This window comes from Cherax quadricarinatus, chromosome 19, assembly GCF_038502225.1.
Source record: "Cherax quadricarinatus isolate ZL_2023a chromosome 19, ASM3850222v1, whole genome shotgun sequence".
Taxonomy (NCBI): domain Eukaryota; kingdom Metazoa; phylum Arthropoda; class Malacostraca; order Decapoda; family Parastacidae; genus Cherax; species Cherax quadricarinatus.
Window position 1 is genome coordinate 28,434,819 of NC_091310.1, and position 23,874 is coordinate 28,458,692.

Here is a 23,874-nt window from a genome sequence, read left to right on the forward strand (position 1 = left end):
AGAGCAGCATGCCAAAGCCACTTATACTATGCATAGCATTACGGGCTGGCTTAAAATTAACTTAAGATTAACTAAGCAATGATGAAATCAGTGATAAAACATTAATGTAAACAGATTACTATAAAGCACAAGTGAGTATTACAAAGACAGGTCATATGGTTGCATGCATTGTTGTACATTCAGTCGTATGGAGAATTCTGTTAGGTAGTGTATTTAAAAAAATAGTAAAGTTAGATTGGGTTGTAGGTTTAACATTTATGTGATATAATTGTGAGAAACATTTAAGATATACAATTTATAAGGTTGAGTTATTCAGTATTTATTTGGTTTTGGGTGAGTAAGTGATCTTTGAGAAGAGACTTGAATTTATAAACAGATAGTGTTTCTTTTATATTTACAGGTAATGAATTCCAGATTTTAGGGCCTTTTATGTGCATTGAGTTTTTGCATAGTGTGAGATGGACACGAGGAACATCAAAGAGTGATCTGTGCCTTGTGTTATGGTCATGTGTTCTGTTGAGGTTGGCAAGGAGATGTTTGAGGGGAGGGTTAATATCAGAGTTAAGTGTTCTATGTATGTAATAGGTGCAGTAATAAGTATGGATGTTTTGTATGGTGAGTATGTTTAGTGTATTGAATATTGGTGGAGTGTGCTGCCTGTAGTGAGAATTTGTTATCATTCTAACTGCAGCCTTTTGTTTGGTAATTAGTGGTCTGAGATAGTTAATTGTTGTTGAGCCCCATGCACAAATTCCATAGGTGAGATAGGGGTAAATAAGTGAGTGATATAGGGCCAGGAGGGCTGACTGTGGAGCATAGTACCGTATCTTCGATAGTATGCCTACAGTGGATCAGAGAATACCTGTCAGGAAGACAACAGCGAGTCATGGTACTTGGCGAGGTGTCAGAGTGGGCGCCTGTATCGGGTTCCACAGGGGTCAATCATAGCACCGGTGCTGTTTCTGGTATTTGTGAACGACATGCCGGAAGGAATAGACTTCGAAGTGTCCCTGTTTACAGATGATGTGATGTTGATGAAAAGAATTTAATCGGACGGGGACCAGGCAGTTACAAAGGGATCTGGACAGGCTGCAGGGCTGGTCCAGCAACTGGCTTCTGGAGTTCAACCCCACCAAGTGCAAAATCATGAAGATCGGGAACGGGCAAAGAAGACCGCAGACGGAGTACTGTCTAGGAGCCCAGATACTACAAACCTCACTCAAGGAAAAGGATCTTGGGGTGAGTATAACACTGGGTACATCTCCCGAGGCGCACATCAACCAAATAACTGCTGCAGCATTTGGGCGCCTGGCAAACCTCAGAACAGCATTCCGACATCTAAATGAGGAATCGTTCAGGACACTGTACACAGTGTACGTTAGGCCCATATTGGAGTATGCAGCACCAGTTTGGAACCCACACCTAGCCAAACACTAAGGAAACTAGAGAAAATGCAAAGGTTTGCAACAAGACTAGTCCTGGAGCTAAGGGACATGTTCTACGAGAAGAGTTTAAGGGAAATCGACCTGACTACACTGGAAGACAGGAGAGATAGGGGGATATGATAACGACATATAAAATACTGAGAGGAATCGACAAGGTGGACAGAGACAGGATGTTCCAGAGATGGGACACAGCAACAAGGGATCACAGTTGGAAGTTGAAGACTCAGATGAATCACAGGGATGTTAGGAAGTATTTCTTTAGTCACAGAGTTGTCAGGAAGTGGAATAGTCTGGGAAGTATTGTAGTGAAGGCAGGATCCATACACAGCTTTAAGAAGAGGTATGATAAAGCTCATGGAGCAGGGAGAGAGAGGACCTAGTAGTGATTAGTGAAGAGGCGGGGCCAGGAGTTATGTATCGACCCCTGCAACCACAAATAGGTGAGTACAAATAGATGAGTACACACACACACGCGCGCGCGCGCACACACACAGATGAGTCAAAGGGATGTTAGGAAGTATTTCTTGTCACAGAGTAGTTAGGAAGTGGAATAGTCTGGCAAGCGATGTAGTGGAGGCAGAAACTATACATAGTTTTAAGACGAGGTATGATAAAGCTCATGGAGCGGGGGGAGAGAGGACCTAGTAGCGGTCGGTGAAGAGGCGGGGCCAGGAGCTGAGTCTCGATCCCTGCAACCACAATTAGGTGAGTACAATTAGGTGAGTACACACACACACACACAGTTGGAAGTTGAAGACAAATGAATCACAGGGATGTTAGGAAGTATTTCTTTAGTCACAGAGTTGTCATGAAGTGGAATAGCTTGGGAAGCGATGTAATGGAGGCAGGATCCACACATAGCTTTAAGCAGAGGTATGGTAAAGCTCATGGTGCAGGGAGAGTGCCCCAGTAGCGGCCAGTGAAGAGGCGGAGCCAGGAGCTATGACTCGACCCCTGCAACCACAACTAGGTCAGTACACACACACACACAGAGGGAAACCAGCTCTTTTGCTCAGGCCATTTAATTTGCAGTTGACGGGAGGTTGTGATTACTTTGATTTACGGTAATTTACTGCAAAATAATGCAATTTACCGCAATATAATGCAGTTTTCTGAGATATTCCGTGATTTAATGTGGTTTGCCATGATGCAACATGATTTACCGAACGTAACCTGATTTACTGTGATATAACGTGATTTACAGTGTTGCATGTCTATTTACAATGTAACGTTATTTACTGTGATATAGCGTGATTTACTGTGATATGACGTGATTTATTGTGATCTAATGTGATTAGCTGTGAAATAACGTGATTTACTGTGATTCATTTTGCCTGTGGATTAAAAAATTTTTATTCATATCACTGTCATCATCTGAAAACAAATTTCACTTCTCCTTTGACTTCTGATGTCAGTGGTAGACTAATTTATATTTTGTGCGAAATTTGTAAGTTATCTCTCATCTTTCTCCATTTTTATACACATTGAAAATAAAATTCTTCATATTTTTTATATAAACTTTGGGCACTCCACCTCCACGAAAGTTTCATTATTCTTTGGTATATACACCGAGAGGCGCATTTCTCTCAGTGTATATATGCTACGAGTTTACTTTAATCCCTATTTTAGGGACTGAAATATTCTTGTCTGGTGGTGAAAAGGTTACGTGCAGCCGTTACGACCCTCGTGTAGTCAGTATGTTTTAGCCTCCATTAACCAACCAACCTTTTCCTTTTCATTTTTTGTATCCCTCTCCTCGCCGCTAAAGAAGTCTTAAATCAATTATATTTCCATCTCCTAGAAATGCCTAGGAACTCCATCAAATAAGCCACTTAATGAAGGTATAAACTAATTAACATAGCCCCACAAATCCATCCTCACAAAGAACAAACTTTAACACAGCAAGTTAATTTCCACAATGAACTGTCTATTCACCAATTCTTCACTCTACGAAAGTAAAAGATTTTTTATTAAGGTTCAAGAATTTCGCTTCTTTCTGTACAAGGATCTCATAATGATCCAGGAGCTGGAGGAACTTGTGCATTGAGGTACAAGATTCCCCTGATGGTACAAGCTCTGGATTGAATAACTGAACAGGTGATCCCTCATATTACTAACGCCCGCGTCAGGGAGAATTTTCCCCTGAGGCAGAGACCTCCCACACCTCTGACGACTTGTATCTTCCCACACGTGTGTTCCCTACTTTATCTTCATTATTCCTGACTTATTTGGTGAAGCTAGAGTATCCCGGCTGAAGCTGGCTGCAAAGACTAGCATTTACCAAAATGTTGACTGTCTAATCAGTCGTTTCACAACGTTACAATCTTCATTCTCAGAAACAAACATCGTTGCAATCATCATTCTCACTACCAGACATCATAACACTCATCATTCTCACTACCAAACATCCTTACAGTCATCATTCTTAATAATAAACATCACTGCAATCATTCTCACTACCAGACATCCTTACAATCATCATTCTCAATAATAAACATCGTTCCAAATTATCATTCTCACTACCAAACATCTTCACAATCATCATCTCAATAACAACGTCATATTGTCTCTTTATAACTTAACTGTCCACTGCCGTCGTAATCTGTCTATATTCTTATAGAAATAACTGCTACGTAAAATCACTGTCAAGTAGCGTCACTTTTAAGTAGCATCACTTATTATTATTATTATTAAAGATTAGCCGGTATTCTCCCGGCCCGGGCCTTTTCCAAGTGGTGGCCCGGCCTTGGCTCCCTCTTTAGGGAGTGTCTGAGACCTAAGTCTCCCATGGGAGGAGGCACAAGTACCTCCTCATCTTTGGGACCAACTGTCCCCAGGCCTAGCCACAAGCTAGGCCTCTCTGGTCTGCCATCCCCGCCCCAAGGGGGCAAATGGGAATGATAGTCTTATGAGCTAAAGGCTCGGGCTCTGGCACCTACCCTACCCTAGAAGGGTTAGGCATGGTATCGATCAGTAGCATCACTTCTAAGTAGTGTCACCTAGGAGTTTGAGAACAATTTAAAAATAGGTCGTATACACTAATATAAATAACAGGAAATAAAATAGGCTGTACCTACCGTGGGCCAGTAGACCTACTGTAATTTTTATTTAGTTATTTCCATTATGTACACGTGAAAAAAATTACCCATGGGAAATAACTTGTATTATAATCTCACGTTGATGAAGTTTGTTTAGTTAAACGAAATAATAATACGAACAATATTAGCAATACTACTACTACTACGTCTACCACTACTATTACTACTACTACTACTATCACCACTGTTATTACTACTATTACTGTTACCACTGGAACAACTATTGCTGCTGCTACTTCTACTACTATTACTACTGCTAATAATAATAATTAGTCATCATCATCATTTAAATACTGCGTTAAATAAGAACTACAAGTTACCAGTGTTGAAGAATAAGTCAGAACACAGATGATGGACCGCACCATAACATAAACACAAGCTGGTGCTGAAAACTGGACCACATTTCGATCCGTCCTGGGCCCTTACCAAGTCGCTACTTGATAATGATCCAGGACGGACCGAATCATCATCCAGGTTTCTATTCCAGCTTATTATTATTATTATCATTATTATATTATTATTATTAATTATATTATTATTTTCATCGTTACAATATAATAATAATAAAAAATAATAATATCTTTATTTACTACAAGTGCATATACAAGGTATACAGGCCTAGCTGACATCAATGACATGATTCTACATAGAAAGTCGCTTTCTATGCTGAGCATATCGAGCAAATTAGGTCAATTTTGTCCCAGGATGCGACCCACACCAATCGACTAACACCCAGACACCCATTTTATACTGATGGGTGAACATGGACAGCAGGTGTCTTATGGAAACACATCCTAGTGTTTTCCAGCCGTACCGGGGATTGATTATTTAGTACCTGTATTATGACAGTTTCATTAAATATTAGAAAGAGTAGAGAGGAACACGCAGCAAGACTGCGAAGAAAAAACAATCGGATTATTATTATTAAAATCAAAAAGAAGCGCTAAGCCACAAGGGCTATACAGCGCTGCATTATTATTATAATCAAGGGGGAAGCGCTAAACCCGTAGGATTATACAGCGCCCAGGAGGGGGGAATGTGGAAGGCATTCAGGCTTTATTCGGGGAACTGGAGCACAGATCCAATTCCCTAAATCAAGAGCCCCTCACCAACATCAAGGAACCTTCCATGAGGGGATACAGCGCTGCAAAAAAAAAAAAAAAAAAAAAAAAAAAAAAAAAAAAAAAAAAAAAAAAAAAAAAAATCGGAGTTGAGGTTGTGTTGGCAGTCTCCCACGAGGGTATTGTTAATGAGCCGAATCAACGAGTGTAATTTAATTAGTTTTGAGACAAAGAGAGAGCGTTGGAGGTGAGGCTGGGAGACTCACCTCTAGAGAATCTCTTCTAGAGGTAGAGGGGATGTGGGATTAGTTTATACTCGTGGGGAAGCAACATGGATGTACGGGGGGGGGGTTATGTATCTCATGTGGGATGGAGGGGGGAAGGGGATAATCGGTTGTGATGCAAGAAAGGGGAACGGGTAGCTGACAGGAAGAATTTACCCCATGGACGGTCTTTATAAAGCAGTGTGAGAGTAAAGCTTACCGGTGGGAGCTCCTCGTAGAGAGCTGGATCACTGATGTCCTGCTTCTCGTAGAAGTGATGGAGGTAGTTCTTCACGCCGAATATTGGACAAATGGGAGTGGGAGAGTCCGGGACTGTCTTCTCGCTCCGTCCTTCGGGATCCCGCTGCTCCTGCTCTTCCTCGGTGCTCCTCTCGTTCATCTCCGGGACGAGCGAGAGGCGGGGCCGTATGTGGGCGTGGGGCCGCCCACCCGTCGGCCGCACCCCACCCACATCTCTCCTTGCTGCTGTCTCGCCCTCCGTGCCGCCCCCGCCCGCTCCTGCGGCAGGGGTGGCGCCCCCGTGACGCACCAGCGGCTCCGTCTCCGCCGCTTCAGATTCACTTTCATCCATGGCGGCAGTGGGCCCAGGGCAGCGTCTGCCGCGCTGACCAGCTGCCCTGCCTGTAGGAGCAATGGAAAGAGCTTAATGTAGATAAACACACGCACACAACACAACACAACACACACACACGCACATACACTCTCACACACACACACCAGTGAAGAGGCGGGGCCAGGAGCTGTGAATCGACCCTTGCAACCACAACTAGGTGAATACACACACACAGACACACACGGGACACCACGAGCATAGACATACTACTGTAGCTACAAATAGGTAGTTACACAAACACTCGCAAACATATACACAGATTCTCTCTCTCTCTCCCTTCCCCCCCTCTCTCTCTCCCTCCCTCCTCTTTCTTTCTCTCTAACGCGCATTAAAGTAAATTATTTAAAATTGGGTAACGTTTACGATATTGTGGACCTGCTCTGAGGGAATTTGGTATTCGCTTACTCCGACATAAAATAGCCATCGATCCCGATGCCTTCCTCTTGGCACTCCTGCTGGTGCCACCGCCGGCACCACCACTGCCACCAGGGAGGCTGTGTGCTTTCTCTCTCTCCCCAGACCCTGATGAAGTGGTACGAGTCATGATAACAATCACTCTATGAGGAACTCATGCGCAATTACAGAGAGCTGTAATGAGGTGCATTGATTTGCCAGGAGATCTGAGCGACAGGGAAGCAATGTGTAAAACGAGGTAGTTTTGAGGGAGATGTGTCTGGTGAGGTTGGACTAGCTTCCTCTGGTACAAACGATGGTACTTAGTACTGGCAAATGGTTTCAAAAGGTGAGGAAATCTAGGACAGATTTATTAGAAATGTCTAATATGAAGGTATTCTCGACCTTCGTAAGTTAGAAGTGATCAAGGTCACAAGACAGAAGTGTGTGCTCACGTGTCATTTTAAATCTGTGTAATGTTAAGCAGCGTTACACCTTCCTGGGTATGCAGTGGTTGAATATACCACCAGCATGTAAATAGGGCACAATATAAGAGTTATGGCGTTTTATTAATGAAGATGCTTCGCCCATCATGGACCTTATCAATTCATGATGTTATGAAGTCCCTGGTGAACGAAACGTCTTCATAAATCAAATACCATAACTCGCATACTGAGGCTGGTTCCGTCCTCGGTCCTTGCCCATCTTTGCTTGATATTGTGTTTAGTTTTCTGTCTCAGTCTCATTTAGCTCATTCTACTAATTCTCATGAAGCTAAAATTTTTGTTTCTTAAATTTCCCGTGGTTATGTGTATGTTTTTTTTCCTCTATGCTCCATTGTTCTTGGGTCTTGCTTTTCCAACAGTTCTCTCCCCTGTCAGAACTTACGAGTGTCGTTTATATCGTTGTTATATATTCCTGGGCCTTCTCAACCTTCTAAAGACATTCGGAATTGCTCTTGTTAACAGGCTATGAAGCTTCTTGAATTTCTGAACATTCTTGACCAAGTATGGGGTTCACGAATGAGCTGGGTACTCTGTGATGTGCTTCAGTTAGTGTATATACAATCCTAAAAGATTCTTCCTTAAAATATGAGTGACTAGCAACTAACGTGGGCAACCACTCCACACATATACAGCAGCTTCAGGAGCAAAGTTCAGCCTCAGGCTCTTACAATGAGCTCTCAGCCTCTGAGCTTTCTCATTCCTCATATCTCTCTGACTTTCTCTGCTACTTCCGAGTATTAGGTTTAAAGAGGTCAAAGGCTGGTGAGCCGATAACCGTTCATTATCATATTTTCAGACTTCTCTGTAGGCGTCAGACTTCCTCCTGTCATGGTACCATTTTGATATTCACTCCTCCTGTCATGATGCTTGCACAGTAATAGTGTTGCTCCTTTCCCAGATATGCAACTGGAGTATGTAACGACTTTGATGTCGTAACTTAAATAAAATGTTCCTGGCTCCTAAAGGCTGCTCACACTGCTGTCCAGGGGTTATAAAATTACTCTCAAAACACAGCGAATGTTGGCCCAGCATGTACTCATACAAATTAAGCATGAGTGCTAATAATTAACGTTGTATAAGAACGGACACAAAAACTCACCTATAAATATATACATATATATATATATATATATATATATATATATATATATATATATATATATATATATATATATATATATATATATATATAATATATATATATATATATATATATATATACATATATATATATATATTATATATTATAGATATATATATATATAAATATATATATATATATATATATATATATATATATATATATATATATATATATATACTATATATATATATATACTAAAAGATGGGGTGGTAGGGGAAGTGGAATATTCAAACGGCTTCAGGAAGAAATCCAAATATTCTTCCTTGAAGTCTTTTTATGCACTTCTCCGAGGCAATGGGTCCCACAATTTACACCAGAGGTGGACCCCATCATATATATATATATATATATATATATATATATATATATATATATATATATATATATATATATATATATTATATATATATATATATATATATATATATATATATATATATATATATATATATATATATATATATATAATTATATATATATACATATATAAATATATATATAGGTGAGTTTTTGTGTCCGTCCTTATACAACGTTAATTATTAGCACTCATGCTTAATTTGTATGAGTACATGCTGCCCCAAGGTTCCCAAGGTTGGTAGACAGCAACCGCCCAGGGAGGTACTACCGTCCTGCCAAGTGAGTGTAAAACGAAAGCCTGTAATTGTTTTACATGATGGTAGGATTGCTGGTGTCCTTTTTTCTGTCTCATAAACATGCAAGATTTCAGGTACGTCTTGCTACTTCTACTTACACTTAGGTCACACTACACATGCATGTACAATCATATATATGTATATATACACATCCCTCTGGGTTTTCTTCTATTTTCTTTCTAGTCCTTGTTCTTGTTTATTTCCTCTTATCTCCATGGGGAAGTGGAACAGAATTCTTCCTCCGTAAGCCATGCGTGTTGTAAGAGGCGACTAAAATGCCAGGAGCAAGGGGCTAGTATCCCCTTCTCCCGTATAAATTACTAAATTTAAAAAGAGAAACTTTCGTTTTTCTTTTTGGGCCACCCTGCCTTGGTGGGATACGCCCGGTTTGTTGAAATATATATATATATATATATATATATATATATATGTATATATATATATATATATATATATATATATATATATATATATATATATATATATATATATATATATATTTTTTTTTTTCAACAAGTCGGCCGTCTCCCACCGAGGCAGGGTGACCCAAAAAAGAAAGAAAATCCCCAAAAAGAAAATACTTTCATCATCATTCAACACTTTCACCACACTCGCACATTATCACTGTTTTTGCAGAGGTGCTCAGAATACAACAGTCTAGAAGCATAAACATATAAAGATACACAACATATCCCTCCAAACTGCCAATATCCCAAACCCCTCCTTTAAAGTGCAGGCATTGTACTTCCCATTTCCAGGACTCAAGTCCGACTATATGAAAATAACCGGTTTCCCTGAATCCCTTCACTAAATATTACCCTGCTCACACTCCAACAGATCGTCAGGTCCCAAGTACCATTCGTCTCCATTCACTCCTATCTAACACGCTCACGCACGCTTGCTGGAAGTCCAAGCCCCTTACCCACAAAACCTCCTTTACCCCCTCTCTCCAACCCTTTCGAGGACGACCCCTACCCCGCCTTCCTTCCCCTATAGATTTATATGCTTTCCATGTCATTCTACTGTGATCCATTATATATTTATATATATATATATAATTATATATATATATAATAAATATTATATATATATATATATATATATATATATATATATATATATATATATGTATATTATATATATTTTTTTATTATCACACTGGCCGATTCCCACCAAGGCAGGGTGGCCCGAAAAAGAAAAACTTTCACCATCATTCACTCCATCACTGTCTTGCCAGAAGGGTGCTTTACACTACAGTTTTTAAACTGCAACATTAACACCCCTCCTTCAGAGTGCAGGCACTGTACTTCCCATCTCCAGGACTCAAGTCCGGCCTGCCGGTTTCCCTGAACCCCTTCATAAATGTTACTTTGCTCACACTCCAACAGCACGTCAAGTATTAAAAACCATTTGTCTCCATTCACTCCTATCAAACACGCTCACACATGCCTGCTGGAAGTTCAAGCCCCTCGCACACAAAACCTCCTTTACCCCCTCCCCCCAACCTTTCCTAGGCCGACCCCTACCCCGCCTTCCTTCCACTACAGACTGACACACTCTTGAAGTCACTCTGTTTCGCTCCATTCTCTCTACATGTCCGAACCACCTCAACAACCCTTCCTCAGCCCTCTGGACAACAGTTTTGGTAATCCCACACCTCCTCCTAACTTCCAAACTACGAATTCTCTGCATTATATTCACACCACACATTGCACTCAGACATGACATCTCCACTGCCTCCAGCCTTCTCCTCGCTGCAACATTCATCACCCATGCTTCACACCCATACAAGAGCGTTGGTAAAACTATACTCTCATACACTCCCCTCTTTGCCTCCAAGGACAAAGTTCTTTGTCTCCACAGACTCCTAAATGCACCACTCACCCTTTTCCCCTCATCAACTCTGTGATTCACCTCATCTTTCATAGACCCATCCGCTGACACGTCCACTCCCAAATATCTGATATATATATATATATATATATATATATATATATATATATATATATATATATATATATATATAGATATATATATAGTAGGTTGGTAGACAGCAACCACCCAGGGAGGTACTACCGTCCTGCCAAGTAAGTGTAAAACGAAAGCCTGTAATTGTTTTACATGATGGTAGGATTGCTGGTGTCTTTTGTCTGTCTCATAAATATGCAAGATTACAGGTACGTCTTGCTACTTCTACTTACACTTAGGTCACACTACACATACATGTACACGTTTATTTATACACACTCATCTGAGTTTTCTTTGATTTTATCTTAATAGTTCTTGGTCTTATTACTTTTCCTTTTATATCCATGGGGAAGTGGAATAAAAATCTTTCCTCCGTAAGCCATGCGTGTTGTAAAAGTCAACTAAAATGAGGGGAACAATGGGCTAGTAACCCCTTTTCCTGTAAAGATTACTTTTTTGGGTCACCCTGCCTCGGTGGGAGACGGCCGACTTGTTGAAAAAAAAAATATATATATATAAATATATATATATTATATATATATATATATATATATATATATATATATATATATATATATATATATATATATATATATATATATATATATATATATATATATATATATAGGGCAAGGATGTTATTCCTCCTTGCCCTATATATATATAGGGCAAGGAGGAATAACATCTTGTAGGAGTGAGGAAGAGCCAGTTGTGAGTGTGGGGGAAGTTCGTGAGGCAGTAGGTAAAATGAAAGGGGGTAAGGTAGCCGGGATTGATGGGATAAAGATAGAAATGTTAAAAGCAGGTGGGGATATAGTTTTGGAGTGGTTGGTGCAATTATTTAATAAATGTATGGAAGAGGGTAAGGTACCTAGGGATTGGCAGAGAGCATGCATAGTTCCTTTGTATTAAGGCAAAGGGGACAAAAGAGAGTGCAAAAATTATAGGGGGATAAGTCTGTTGAGTATACCTGGTAAAGTGTATGGTAGAGTTATTATTGAAAGAATTAAGAGTAAGACGGAGAATAGGATAGCAGATGAACAAGGAGGCTTTAGGAAAGGTAGGGGGTGTGTGGACCAGGTGTTTACAGTGAAACATTTAAGTTAGTGGTTCCCAAACTTTTTCAGCTTGTTACCCAATTTAACATGCCACATAAAGCATGTTACCCCTTTCACAAAATGTTGTTATTATTGATATATATGGCTAAACGTGAACGTATACAGCCTCGCATACTCTGCTAATCCTAGCAAAACCATTGAAAACGTAAGAACCACACATACATTATATATAAAATTAATAATAGCTACAAATTCACAGTAACAGTGGGTAAATACTAACTATATACTGCACAGTGCAGTACACATACATACCAGCTTATGTCTACCTCGGCTGATGCTCACAGATAAACTGACAGTGTGAAATAGAGGCAGCCTCAGGAAGTGAGTGACGCATACTGGACAGGTCGATCTGGGCTACTGAGTGACTTTTGTCCTGAAGCATACTTGTCAAAATACTTTTGGGTTTCCACACACTTAGCTATATATTTCTTCTTTTCTAATACTGTATATTAGTTTTTGATGTTTATTGTTATTTGGTTTAACTTTATTACTTACGTATAATAGGTTTACTTTACAACTTTATATAATAAGACAAAGTTAACAATAATCCTCATACCGGGTACCGCATTGTTTTCTTGATTTTCAGAATTCATAACTTTTTTTCTGTCACCCCTCCATTACCCCCCAAAAATGGTTAAATTACCCCCAGGGGGTAATTTACCCCCAGTTTGGGAACCACTGATTTAAGTGAACAGTATTTAGATAAGGCTAAAGAGGTCTTTGTGGCATTTATGGATTTGGAAAAGGCGTATGACAGGGTGGATAGGGGTGCAATGTGGCAGATGTTGCAAGTGTATGGTGCAGGAGGTAGGTTACTGAAAGCAGTGAAGAGTTTTTACGAGGATAGTGAGGCTCAAGTTAGAGTATGTAGGAAAGAGGGAAATTATTTCCCAGTAAAAGTAGGCCTTAGAGAAGGATGTGTGATGTCACCGTGGTTGTTTAATATATTTATAGATGGGGTTGTAAGAGAAGTAAATGCGAGGGTCTTGGCAAGAGGCGTGGAGTTAAAAGATAAAGAATCACACATAAAGTGGGAGTTGTCACAGTTGCTCTTTGCTGATGACACCGTGCTCTTGGGAGATTCTGAAGAGAAGTTGTAGAGATTGGTGGATGAATTTGGTAGGGTGTGCAAAAGAAGAAAATTAAAAGTGAATACAGGAAAGAGTAAGGTTATGAGGATAACAAAAAGATTAGGTGATGAAAGATTGGATATCAGATTGGAGGGAGAGAGTATGGAGGTGAATGTATTCAGATATTTGGGAGTGGACGTGTCAGCGGATGGGTCTATGAAAGATGAGGTGAATCATAGAATTGATGAGGGGAAAAGGGTGAGTGGTGCACTTAGGAGTCTGTGGAGACAAAGAACTTTGTCCTTGGATGCAAAGAGGGGAATGTATGAGAGTATAGTTTTACCAACGCTCTTATATGGGTGTGAAGCATGGGTGATGAATGCTGCAGTGAGGAGAAGGCTGGAGGCAGTGGAGATGTCATGTCTGAGGGCAATGTGTGGTGTGAATATAATGCAGAGAATTCGTAGTTTGGAAGTTAGGAGGAGGTGTGGGATTACCAAAACTGTTGTCCAGAGGGCTGAGGAAGGGTTGTTGAGGTGGTTCGGACATGTAGAGAGAATGGAGCGAAACAGAGTGACTTCAAGAGTGTATCAGTCTGTAGTGGAAGGAAGGCGGGGTAGGGGTCGGCCTAGGAAAGGTTGGAGGGAGGGGGTAAAGGAGGTTTTGTGTGCGAGGGGCTTGGACTTCCAGCAGGCATGCGTGAGCGTGTTTGATAGGAGTGAATGGAGACAAATGGTTTTTAATACTTGACGTGCTGTTGGAGTGTGAGCAAAGTAAAATTTATGAAGGGGTTCAGGGAAACCGGCAGGCCGGACTTGAGTCCTGGAGATGGGAAGTACAGTGCCTGCACTCTGAAGGAGAAGTGTTAATGTTGCAGTTCAAAAACTGTAGTGTAAAGCACCCTTCTGGCAAGACAGTGATGGAGTGAATGATGGTGAAAGTTTTTCTTTTTCGGGCCACCCTGCCTTGGTGGGAATCGGCCAGTGTGATAATAATAAAAAAAATACGTTATATATATATATATATATATATATATATATATATATATATATATATATATATATATATATATATATATATATATATATATATATATATATAATATCAATAATAACTTATATACAACTTATAACTACTACAAAGAGCCACCACACTCCAGTTCACTTTAACTCACTAGCACACTGCTACTAATGAGTTAAACAAAATAAATGAACATTTATGAACAGGGAGGCCCCATGACACCCCCCCCCTTTCTGCAGGCTACACAGCCTACAGTGGAAACGTTAAATACTCTCCAAAACACAGGCCCCTGCATACTAGGTCTTTACAAATAAACATGAGAGCACTAGAAAATACACAAATTAGAATACACTAAAAAACTTACCGAAATTACCTGCTCAAACTACCGCCCAAACACGATCGCTTCACCCCATGACCACCCGTCTGGTACTGAATTAAACACACCTCACCTGCTCCTGTCTCCTGGCCACTCTAACTGGCCGAGAATAATACGCGTTCGGATTCAGTACAAACCCGGAAAATGACACTGCGTAACAAATATCATAATATATACATATACTTTTACTGCTTGAATACCTACCCGAGACGCCTGGTCACCGTTGGCAATTACCACTCTCTCTCCACTAGTACTTTCACCAGAAACACGTATCCAGACTCAGGTCGCATTATATTTATTAAAAAGAGTGGACACTACAACATAAGAGAAAGTATTTTCCACTAGCCGAAACTATTTTAAAGCTGAAGTAGAGAGAAATGTGGAGGCCGCGTCGTGGTATATTTTCCTCTAAATCAGACTTGTGAAGAAGAGTAGGGACATGTGTTGAGGCCCTGTGAGGGACCTGTCATTCACGTCATGCATCTGAAGTGGAGACATGTGTTGAGGCTTTGTAAGAAATGTGTCATTCACCTCATACATCTGAAGTGGGGACATGTTTGGAGGCCTTGTAAAAGACGTGTCATTCACTTCATGCATCTGACGTGGGGACGTGCGTGGAGGAAGAATGAGACGCATCCTTCACTTCATATATATATGAAGATAAGTGGAGATGTGTGTGTGTGTGTGAAGAGCATGTGAGAGGCGTGTCCTCCACCTCAGACTTCTAAGCACAAGTGGATGTTGATTCGAAGACCTTGTGGTGGAGTGGTATTCCATGACACACAACAACTGCAGAAGGGCCTCCCTAATTGTGTTTTGTGCCTGTTGGGTGTATATGTATATACATATGTGGTACGTGATTGGTGAGTTTGGTTTTGTGTTTATTTGTGCTTGGTGCGTGTTGGGAGCTCGTTTATATAAATATGCAATTATTAGATGTTATATATATATATATATATATATATATATATATATATATATATATATATATATATATATATATATATATATATACCGGGTGTATTTGTGTGTGTGTACTCAAATTTGTGTGCTTTGTTTATGTATGCATTTTTCAGGCAAGCTAATGTTTGTATTTACTAGCTGGCGTGTACACCATTGCAGAACTCAGCCAGTACACATGTACACGTCAACAAGAGTACGGTGATGAAGTGCAGTTATTTATGGAAACTTTTAAAATAATAATATATTATTATTATTATTATTATTATTATTATTATTATTATTATTATTATTATTATTATTAATTATGAGCAGACATTCTCAAGGGCCTCAGTGGCATTCCTTCTCTTGACACTTTCATTGTGGTAATTTCAAGCTAATAACGTAGGCACTCCCAGCGCAAATTGGGAAAAAATTGCAAATCAACCTCGCGAAAAATCCGTAATGCAATGAATGCTGGTGAGAAAAGTCTCTCTCTCTCTCTCTCTCTCTCTCTCTCTCTCTCTCCATTGTGCATAATCCATCATGAACTCACATAAATACAGAAATGTAACGATACGAGCCTCCTCCTCCTCCCTCGTCCTCCTCCTCCTCTTCCTCCCACTCCCTCGTCCTCCTCCTCCTCCCATCCTCCTCCTCCTCCTCCTCCCATCCTCCTCCTCCTCCTCCTCCTCAAACTCATAAAGTATTACCAGAGTCAACATGGACATCATGTTGGTTGGTAACAGAGGCCTGTTCTGGAATATTAAAATTCTCAAGCTACATGAAGCCACAGGCTACGTGAAACCTCGTGCTACATAAAACCCTAGGCTACATGAAGCCTAAGGTTTTATGTAGCCGTACTGTACAGATAAAGCCAATCCGTGGCTTTATCAGTATGGGACAAAATCAAAAGACCGAGGAGGTAGAAGATGAGGTTGATAAATTAGACACATGTGCAACTCTTGGGTATCTTTATTGAGGAAACGTTTCGCCACACAGTGGCTTCATCAGTCCCATACAAAGGAGAATCGTGAAGAACAGGAGGAGTTTGAGGTAATCAGTCCCTCAGCCTTGAGTCGATGTGATCAGTCCATCAATCTTGAAAAGAATACAGCATATGTGCGGAGAAGTGGTTTATTTACTGAAGGAAGACGGAGAAGTGTAGCAGTCGTAGGAGGTGTCACATTTGCCCAATGTGGAAGTAGGTCGTGCCCAAGGGTTAGGCAAGTGAAGAATTCCCAAGTATTAAGATCCCAAGAAGTTACAGTGTCAGACAGGATTGTAGATGTATTACAGAATACATTTGCTGTATTCTTTTCAAGACTGATTGATCACATCGACTCAAGGCTGAGGGACTGATTACCTCAAACTCCTCCTGTTCTTCACGATTCTCCTTTATATTGACTGGTGAAGCCACTGTGTGGCGAAACGTTTCCTCAATAAAGATACCCAAGAGTTGCACATGTGTCTAATTTATCAACGTGTCGGTTCTCTGAACTATTCATCTACAGAAGATGAGGTTTTAAACAGTGTGTGAGCCTAGAGGCAGGTCCGTGTTGTACATTTATCTTCACTTAATAATGATCCAGGACGGACAGAAACGTCATCTAGTTTAGCTTCAACTTTCTGGATTAGATATGAATTCTTGCAGTCATGGTTCTGCGACACTGATTCCACAGAGCACTGTTTGTTATCTTGGAAGGAGCTGTGTAACAAACATGTGTCAACGTCTTTGAGGAAGTTGACTGGCAGTAAGGGAAGAGAAGAGTAAAGTTAAAGAGACTGGGAGGTTGTATTTCAGTAGCTGCGTGGTCTTGTCACTCGGAACTTTGGGTAAGAGACATGTCACATCTAAACTAGTTATTCTTTTTTTTTTTTTACTTCTAATCCCAAAATCGGGGTATTGTAACATACACGCGTTAAACTGTTACCCCTTTCCTGTCAGGTGTAGAAGTTATGTAAAATATCGACTAAGTAAAAAACTCACAAAAGCATATCATAAAAATATATAGGTACGTACACGGACACACACACACACACACACACACACACACACACACACACACACACATACACACACACATACACACACACATACACACACACATACACACACACACATACACACACACATACACACACACACAAATATATATATATATATATATATATATATATATATATATATATATATATATATATATATATATATATATATATATATATATATATATATATATATATAGTTCCGAATACGCAAAACTTGCAGTTTTGGCTTAAATAGCAACGCTCTTCTTGCCAAATAAGGCAAGCGTAAATTTGTGTATGTAATAATTTCGCAAAAATCATTCTGAACCTAACGAAAAAAGTATATGTTTCATTGTGTTTGTTTATTATTAAAATATTGTAAACTTATCTAAATATATTTAGTTGGATTAGGCTAAATTAAATTGCGCTTGTTATAATAAGGTTAGGTAAATTTTCTAAGGTTCTTTTGGTACAAAATTATTAATTTTTACATTAACATAATGAAAAAAATATATCTTTCAACATATAAAAGAATTTTTTTTAGAAAGGATTTAATTTTAAATAAGTTCTTGCTAATTGGCCATTTTTACCTATTCGAAACGACATATATATATATATATATATATATATATATATATATATATATATATATATATATATATATATATATATATATATATATATATATATATATATATATATCCACCGCGAGGCCTGGTCCATGACCAGGCCTCGCGGTGGATCACCGCTTGACCAACCAGGCTGTTGCTGGTGGCCGCAACAGGTGACCTAAATGAATCTTGGTCAAGCACTCTCTCTAGCTTTCTATTTCCATCTTAACTGCCATTTGCAAATGTTTCGTCTAATGTAATTTTATCGTAATGTGTAAATTTTTTTTTTTTACAATTTTCTCTTACTGAGCTCATCTCATAACGTAATAATTAGCATTTTCCTAGTTATTTCCTAGTTTTGTGTTCTAGTGTTTCTAGTCCTGCTACTTTATCGACTGTCTCCTATGCCCTGAAATATTAACATAGACCCATACGCAACACTTACACATGTTCAACACTTACACATGTGTAACACTTAGATACGTAGGTGTTGCACATGTGTTGACCATCAGCTTGTGGGTGTATGTATACTATACATATAATGCTCGTATCATTACATGGTACCATATATATTCTTCTAGTATTTTGCCACATATTTACGTTTCTTTTTATGTTCTCTCTGAGGTTGTTATTAATATTTCTGAAGATTAAATTGAAAAAGGCTGACAGAGAGAGATTAAAAAAAATAATACAAGTACACGGAATGAGAAATGTCAGAGGTCAAGGTTATCAGTTGGCATGTTTCTCACCTCTCAGCAGGTCTGTCTGCACACACACACACACACACACACACACATAAAAATACGTTCTTAAGGAGCACTGTTGTAATTACCCTCATCCTCAAACGCTCTTGAATTTACCCAGGTAATGACTTACACATTTCTTTCTAGCATGTTAAAAATGATAAAACGTGATTTTTTTCATTCTGACAAATAGTGATGGACCTCCTCATTTTGCTCTCGGTACAAACGTGACGGTAATATATATATATATATATATATATATATATATATATATATATATATATATATATATATATATATATATATATATATATATATATATACATACATATATATATATATATATATATATATATATATATATATATATATATATATATATATATATATATATACATATATATATATATATATATATATATATATATATATATATATATATATATATATATATATATATATATATATATATATATATATATATATATATATATATATATATATATCATCATCATCATCATCATCAAAAAATAGTATTTAAATTTTTGTTTTCTTTTTCAAAATTATTTGTCCAGGATCATATATATTAGCTTGTAATAAGGTTGATTACACATATTTTGTGCAGCATGCAATGGAAATGGTAAATCTGTCCCTTAATATATTTTAACACGTAACATAACATATGATACATGTTGCACGCAGTCAACAGACATAACACAGGAAGCACAGTGAACAGGCGGGGCCAGGAGCTGAGTCTCGATCCCTGCAATCACAATTAGGTGAGTACAATTAGATGACTACATGAATGGTATACAGTGCCGACATGATAAAGAATTAGCCACATGTTCAACATCTGTTTATTTTTATTTGTGGATGTTTTGTAAACCTGTGGCCTTATCAATACAATACAAGAACATAATATGAAGAATGAAAAACTATATACAAAAAATGAGGCAATCAGTCCCTCAGTCTTGGAGTTGGTGAAGAGAGTCTTGGAGAATCTGCAGCACAGGCAGTGACAACGCCTTCGTCTGTTGCACGTCCCTCACTTAAGAAGAACATAAGAACATAAGAAAGAAGGAACACTGCAACAGACCTGTTGGCCCATACTAGGCAGGTCCTTTACAATCAATCCCACTAGCAAAGCATTTACCCAACCAAATTTTCAAAACTACCCAAGAAATACACAAGAACATAAGGTATAAGGGCTAAACTTTATACTTGTGCTTCAGATTCTCCAAGACTACGGTTCTCTTCACCAACTCCAAGACTGAGGGACTGATTACCTCATCTTTTGTACATAATTCTTCATTCTACACATTATGTCCTTGTAATGTACTGATAAAGCCACCGGCTGGCGAAACGTCTACAAATAAATGTAACCAGATGTTGCAGGCAGTCAACAAACATGAATACAGGAAGCATGCAACGCTCTGTAAACTCTGTCATGATATAACAGAATACAGGGAGAGGAAAAAAAATATATTACCCTAGCTGGAGAACAATTCTCAACTAGCATAAAAACTGCAGAGGAAACTGAATGACGTTTCGGTCCCTCTTGGACAAAGGCAGTCACCAATATCTTGGTTATGATCAGTTACTTTCTGAAACGTTCTGTATTTTTTCCCCCCTCCAATCTGGAAGTCACTTGTGAACTATAATAACATTCATGTTACGGGCTATTAACACTATCTTAAGATAACAGAGTATACATTGCAGGGATATCTAGTAGCGTTTCATCACTTACACGAGTCGTAATGATACGAAACAATGATAGTATAAACTAACTGCACATTGGAATTCGAAAGTAGAAACGACTAGGCTAATTCGCGTCATTCCGTCGACAGTTAAGAAGAGACAGAGAGCTAGGACTCAGCCCTACAGGAAAGGTAACGTACCTCCCGGGACAGAAAATTTAAATACGTGATCCTGTGTATTTCGATCTCAGAGCCGCTCTTCTGCAGATGATTTGCGAAACATAATTTACTTTATTGTTAATGAGTAGTGTCAAGAAGGCGTCCTGTTCACCTCGCTGTTGATTCATTGTTACGACACCTGTGTCGTGAGGTGTATGGGCTGCATGAAGAAAATAGTAACTACCGCTAATGAATTAAAAGTTTGTTGTGGGGTAAGAATAATGATCTCATCGCGGTGAGTGCACTTAAGTGCCCACGTGCGCAATAAACTAATTAAAGGATGGCGAATGCGTGGGATTATTAACTAGATTAGACTCCTTGTTAGCAACTGAATTAATTTAGGGAATTAAACACTTAAGCGAGGTAGACATGTTAACTGTGTGAGAGCGGGTGCTATTAGTTAGACACAAGGCTTAGTGTCTGTCTAGCAAGGGCAGTTTGTATGCTTCTATTGGATGGTGTGATGATGGGGGACCTGAAGCTCCCATGAAAGATACTTAGCACATTACACTTTCCTATTTCTAATTGCAGAGTTCGAGTTGTAGATATGACTGGGAACACTTGCTTCTAACCTCGTGGGAGTTATCATAACTATACTTAATGCTGTGTATGAATTTTGTCTCTACCACTTCTTCATCCAGGTCATTCCACTTTCCAGCTTAAGTGCATTTAACGCAAGAGTAAATACTTTAGTACTGTTATTATTACCCGATGATGATTTCTGTAACAGGAGAGAACTATTTTACCTAACAGTAATAAAAATATAGATGGAAGTTATGGTCAGTGTGAGAAGAACACAGCAGAGATAGAGAGAGAGAGAAGAAAATAGGGAGAGAATGAGAGTAAAGGCCGAACTGTCTCAAAAACAGTGATATATGAAGGAGTAACGGCTGAATATCAATAATATAACTCAGATTCTCACTGCTCCGAAAATTTGTCACGTGAAAATACTAAGGGGAAAAAACTTTCAGAAATTCCTCAACGCACATTGTTATCGGAAACATTTCTCACGGCTGAAAGATCACAGAGAAGAAAAAAGTTTTCCAGTAAGCTCACAGCCTATTGAAAAAAATAATAATTTGCTTAAATCCTTAATACACATTGTAAAGTTAGTGGAATCTATTTTGATCCGGTGGTGGTTGAATCTAAATGTGACTTATGTAAACTTTGACAGGAGAACGTAAGTTATTTTGTAGCAGCCTGAAGTATCTACATTCCTTCTTTCTCCCATTATTTTCACTCTCCTTATCTTCCCTCCTACACTCCCCTCTTCACACCGTACATTTATCCCCTGCACTTTCCCCCACTAATGGGTCGTGAAGGCATACAAGGCTCCCAGGTTGCCATGGAGATCATTGTTCCGTGAGCCGGGAATAGAATATTAATACGTGGGAGATCCTGTAGGACTGACAAGATGGAATGTGGGTTATTTATTATCTAGTCAATCCTCATTCAATTATGGAAATAAGACTGCTTCCCTAACTTGATATCTCAGATTTTTAAGAACAGTTTTTCTTGGTTGAGGTAGATGAAGAGAAGCACCAACACAGTGTGGTGTAAGCCACACCAGGATTCTGCGTCTTCTTGATGCCAAAAGGCAAAACAAAGATTCGTGGGCACAGGAGAGACACATGTTTGTGATAATGGTGCACTTAGGTTGGTTGGACTGCCCTCACCATGTGTTCCAGACAGCTTATATATAATATATATATATATATATATATATATATATATATATATATATATATATATATATATATATATATATATATATATGCAATAAGATCACAGTAAACAGGTGATTTCAGAATATGCAAAACAACCACTCTGAAAGAATAGAGAAATTCCAAGCGCATTCGTGACTACTCACGAATATATACTCACTATATATATATATATATATATATATATATATATATATATATATATATATATATATTTGTTTGACGAAATTGTATACCTCAGCAGTGCATTGCTGCCTGTTCTATGTGATGGTCGGTTTTTGTTTCCACTATGTAACTGTTTCCCTTTTATATTCCATGACAGGATTAATTACATACATAGTGTTGAAAACTGTCAGCCTGAGATAAGAGATTTCAGTAGGGCAATAAAGATATTGCCAGTTATCCTAGTAAGAGTTCATCAGCTACGTCAACTGCAAAATTTTCGTTCCAGCAGAGTTGGAGTTAGTACTATTAGTCATATATTACCATCTCTCAGTATGGCTAATCCCACACACAGGAGAATTGCAACTTTATGAAGCTATTTTCGTCACAGACTAGGGGCAACAGAAACTATATATGGAAGACAGAATAAAAAGACGGGTGGGAAAGGAGTAGGAGAGAAATTTCGATGACATGACTATGATACGTATTTACATTAATATATAACAATACAGAAACATTATATGCCTGAGAATACATCCTGGCACTTGCCTTGCGACAGTCGCACTTGCCTTGCGACAGTCGCACTTGCCTTGCGACAGTCAGCCTGAAGGTCGTAAACAACCCCTGTTTTACTTGTACTAAGCGACACCCAATAAGTGTAGGCTTTAAGGGTGTGTGTGTGTTTGTGTGGAGGATAGCATAAAGTTTCATTGGTGGGTGACTACTGGTCCCAGATACAACCTTCACCCCCGGTACACAGACTACTCTTGAACTATGGCCCAGACAACTTGACAACAGAGTGTAAGATTATCTTTATCACTATGTAGCATGACAAATTATAGTGTGAAGGCCTCACCCACATTACGAAAAAAAACATAATGATTTTGTTTTACACAAGAGCAACGGGGCAGCTGGACCGTAAACCTTGATACACCTTGGGATGTCCTGTACTGTGAGCACACCTTCAAGAACACTGAAAGCTGAAGCAACGCCGCCCAT

The 23,874-nt window shown here is 38.8% G+C and overlaps 1 protein-coding gene across 4 annotated transcripts in view; it reads right to left on the minus strand.

The window, feature by feature from the left end:
* Nucleotides 1–23,874, minus strand: part of LOC128688277 (uncharacterized) — a 94,780-nt gene that overhangs the window by 11,757 nt on the left and 59,149 nt on the right. For 3 of the 4 annotated variants that reach the window (XM_053776014.2, XM_053776016.2, XM_053776015.2), the window contains exon 2: nucleotides 6,088–6,509. In XM_053776014.2, coding sequence (XP_053631989.1) covers nucleotides 6,088–6,459 — 372 coding nt within the window. In that variant the 5' untranslated portion in view covers nucleotides 6,460–6,509. Of the gene's footprint in view, nucleotides 1–6,087; nucleotides 6,510–14,737; nucleotides 14,793–23,874 lie in introns of those variants that run through there. The other variant, XM_070086598.1, reaches the window with a different exon arrangement.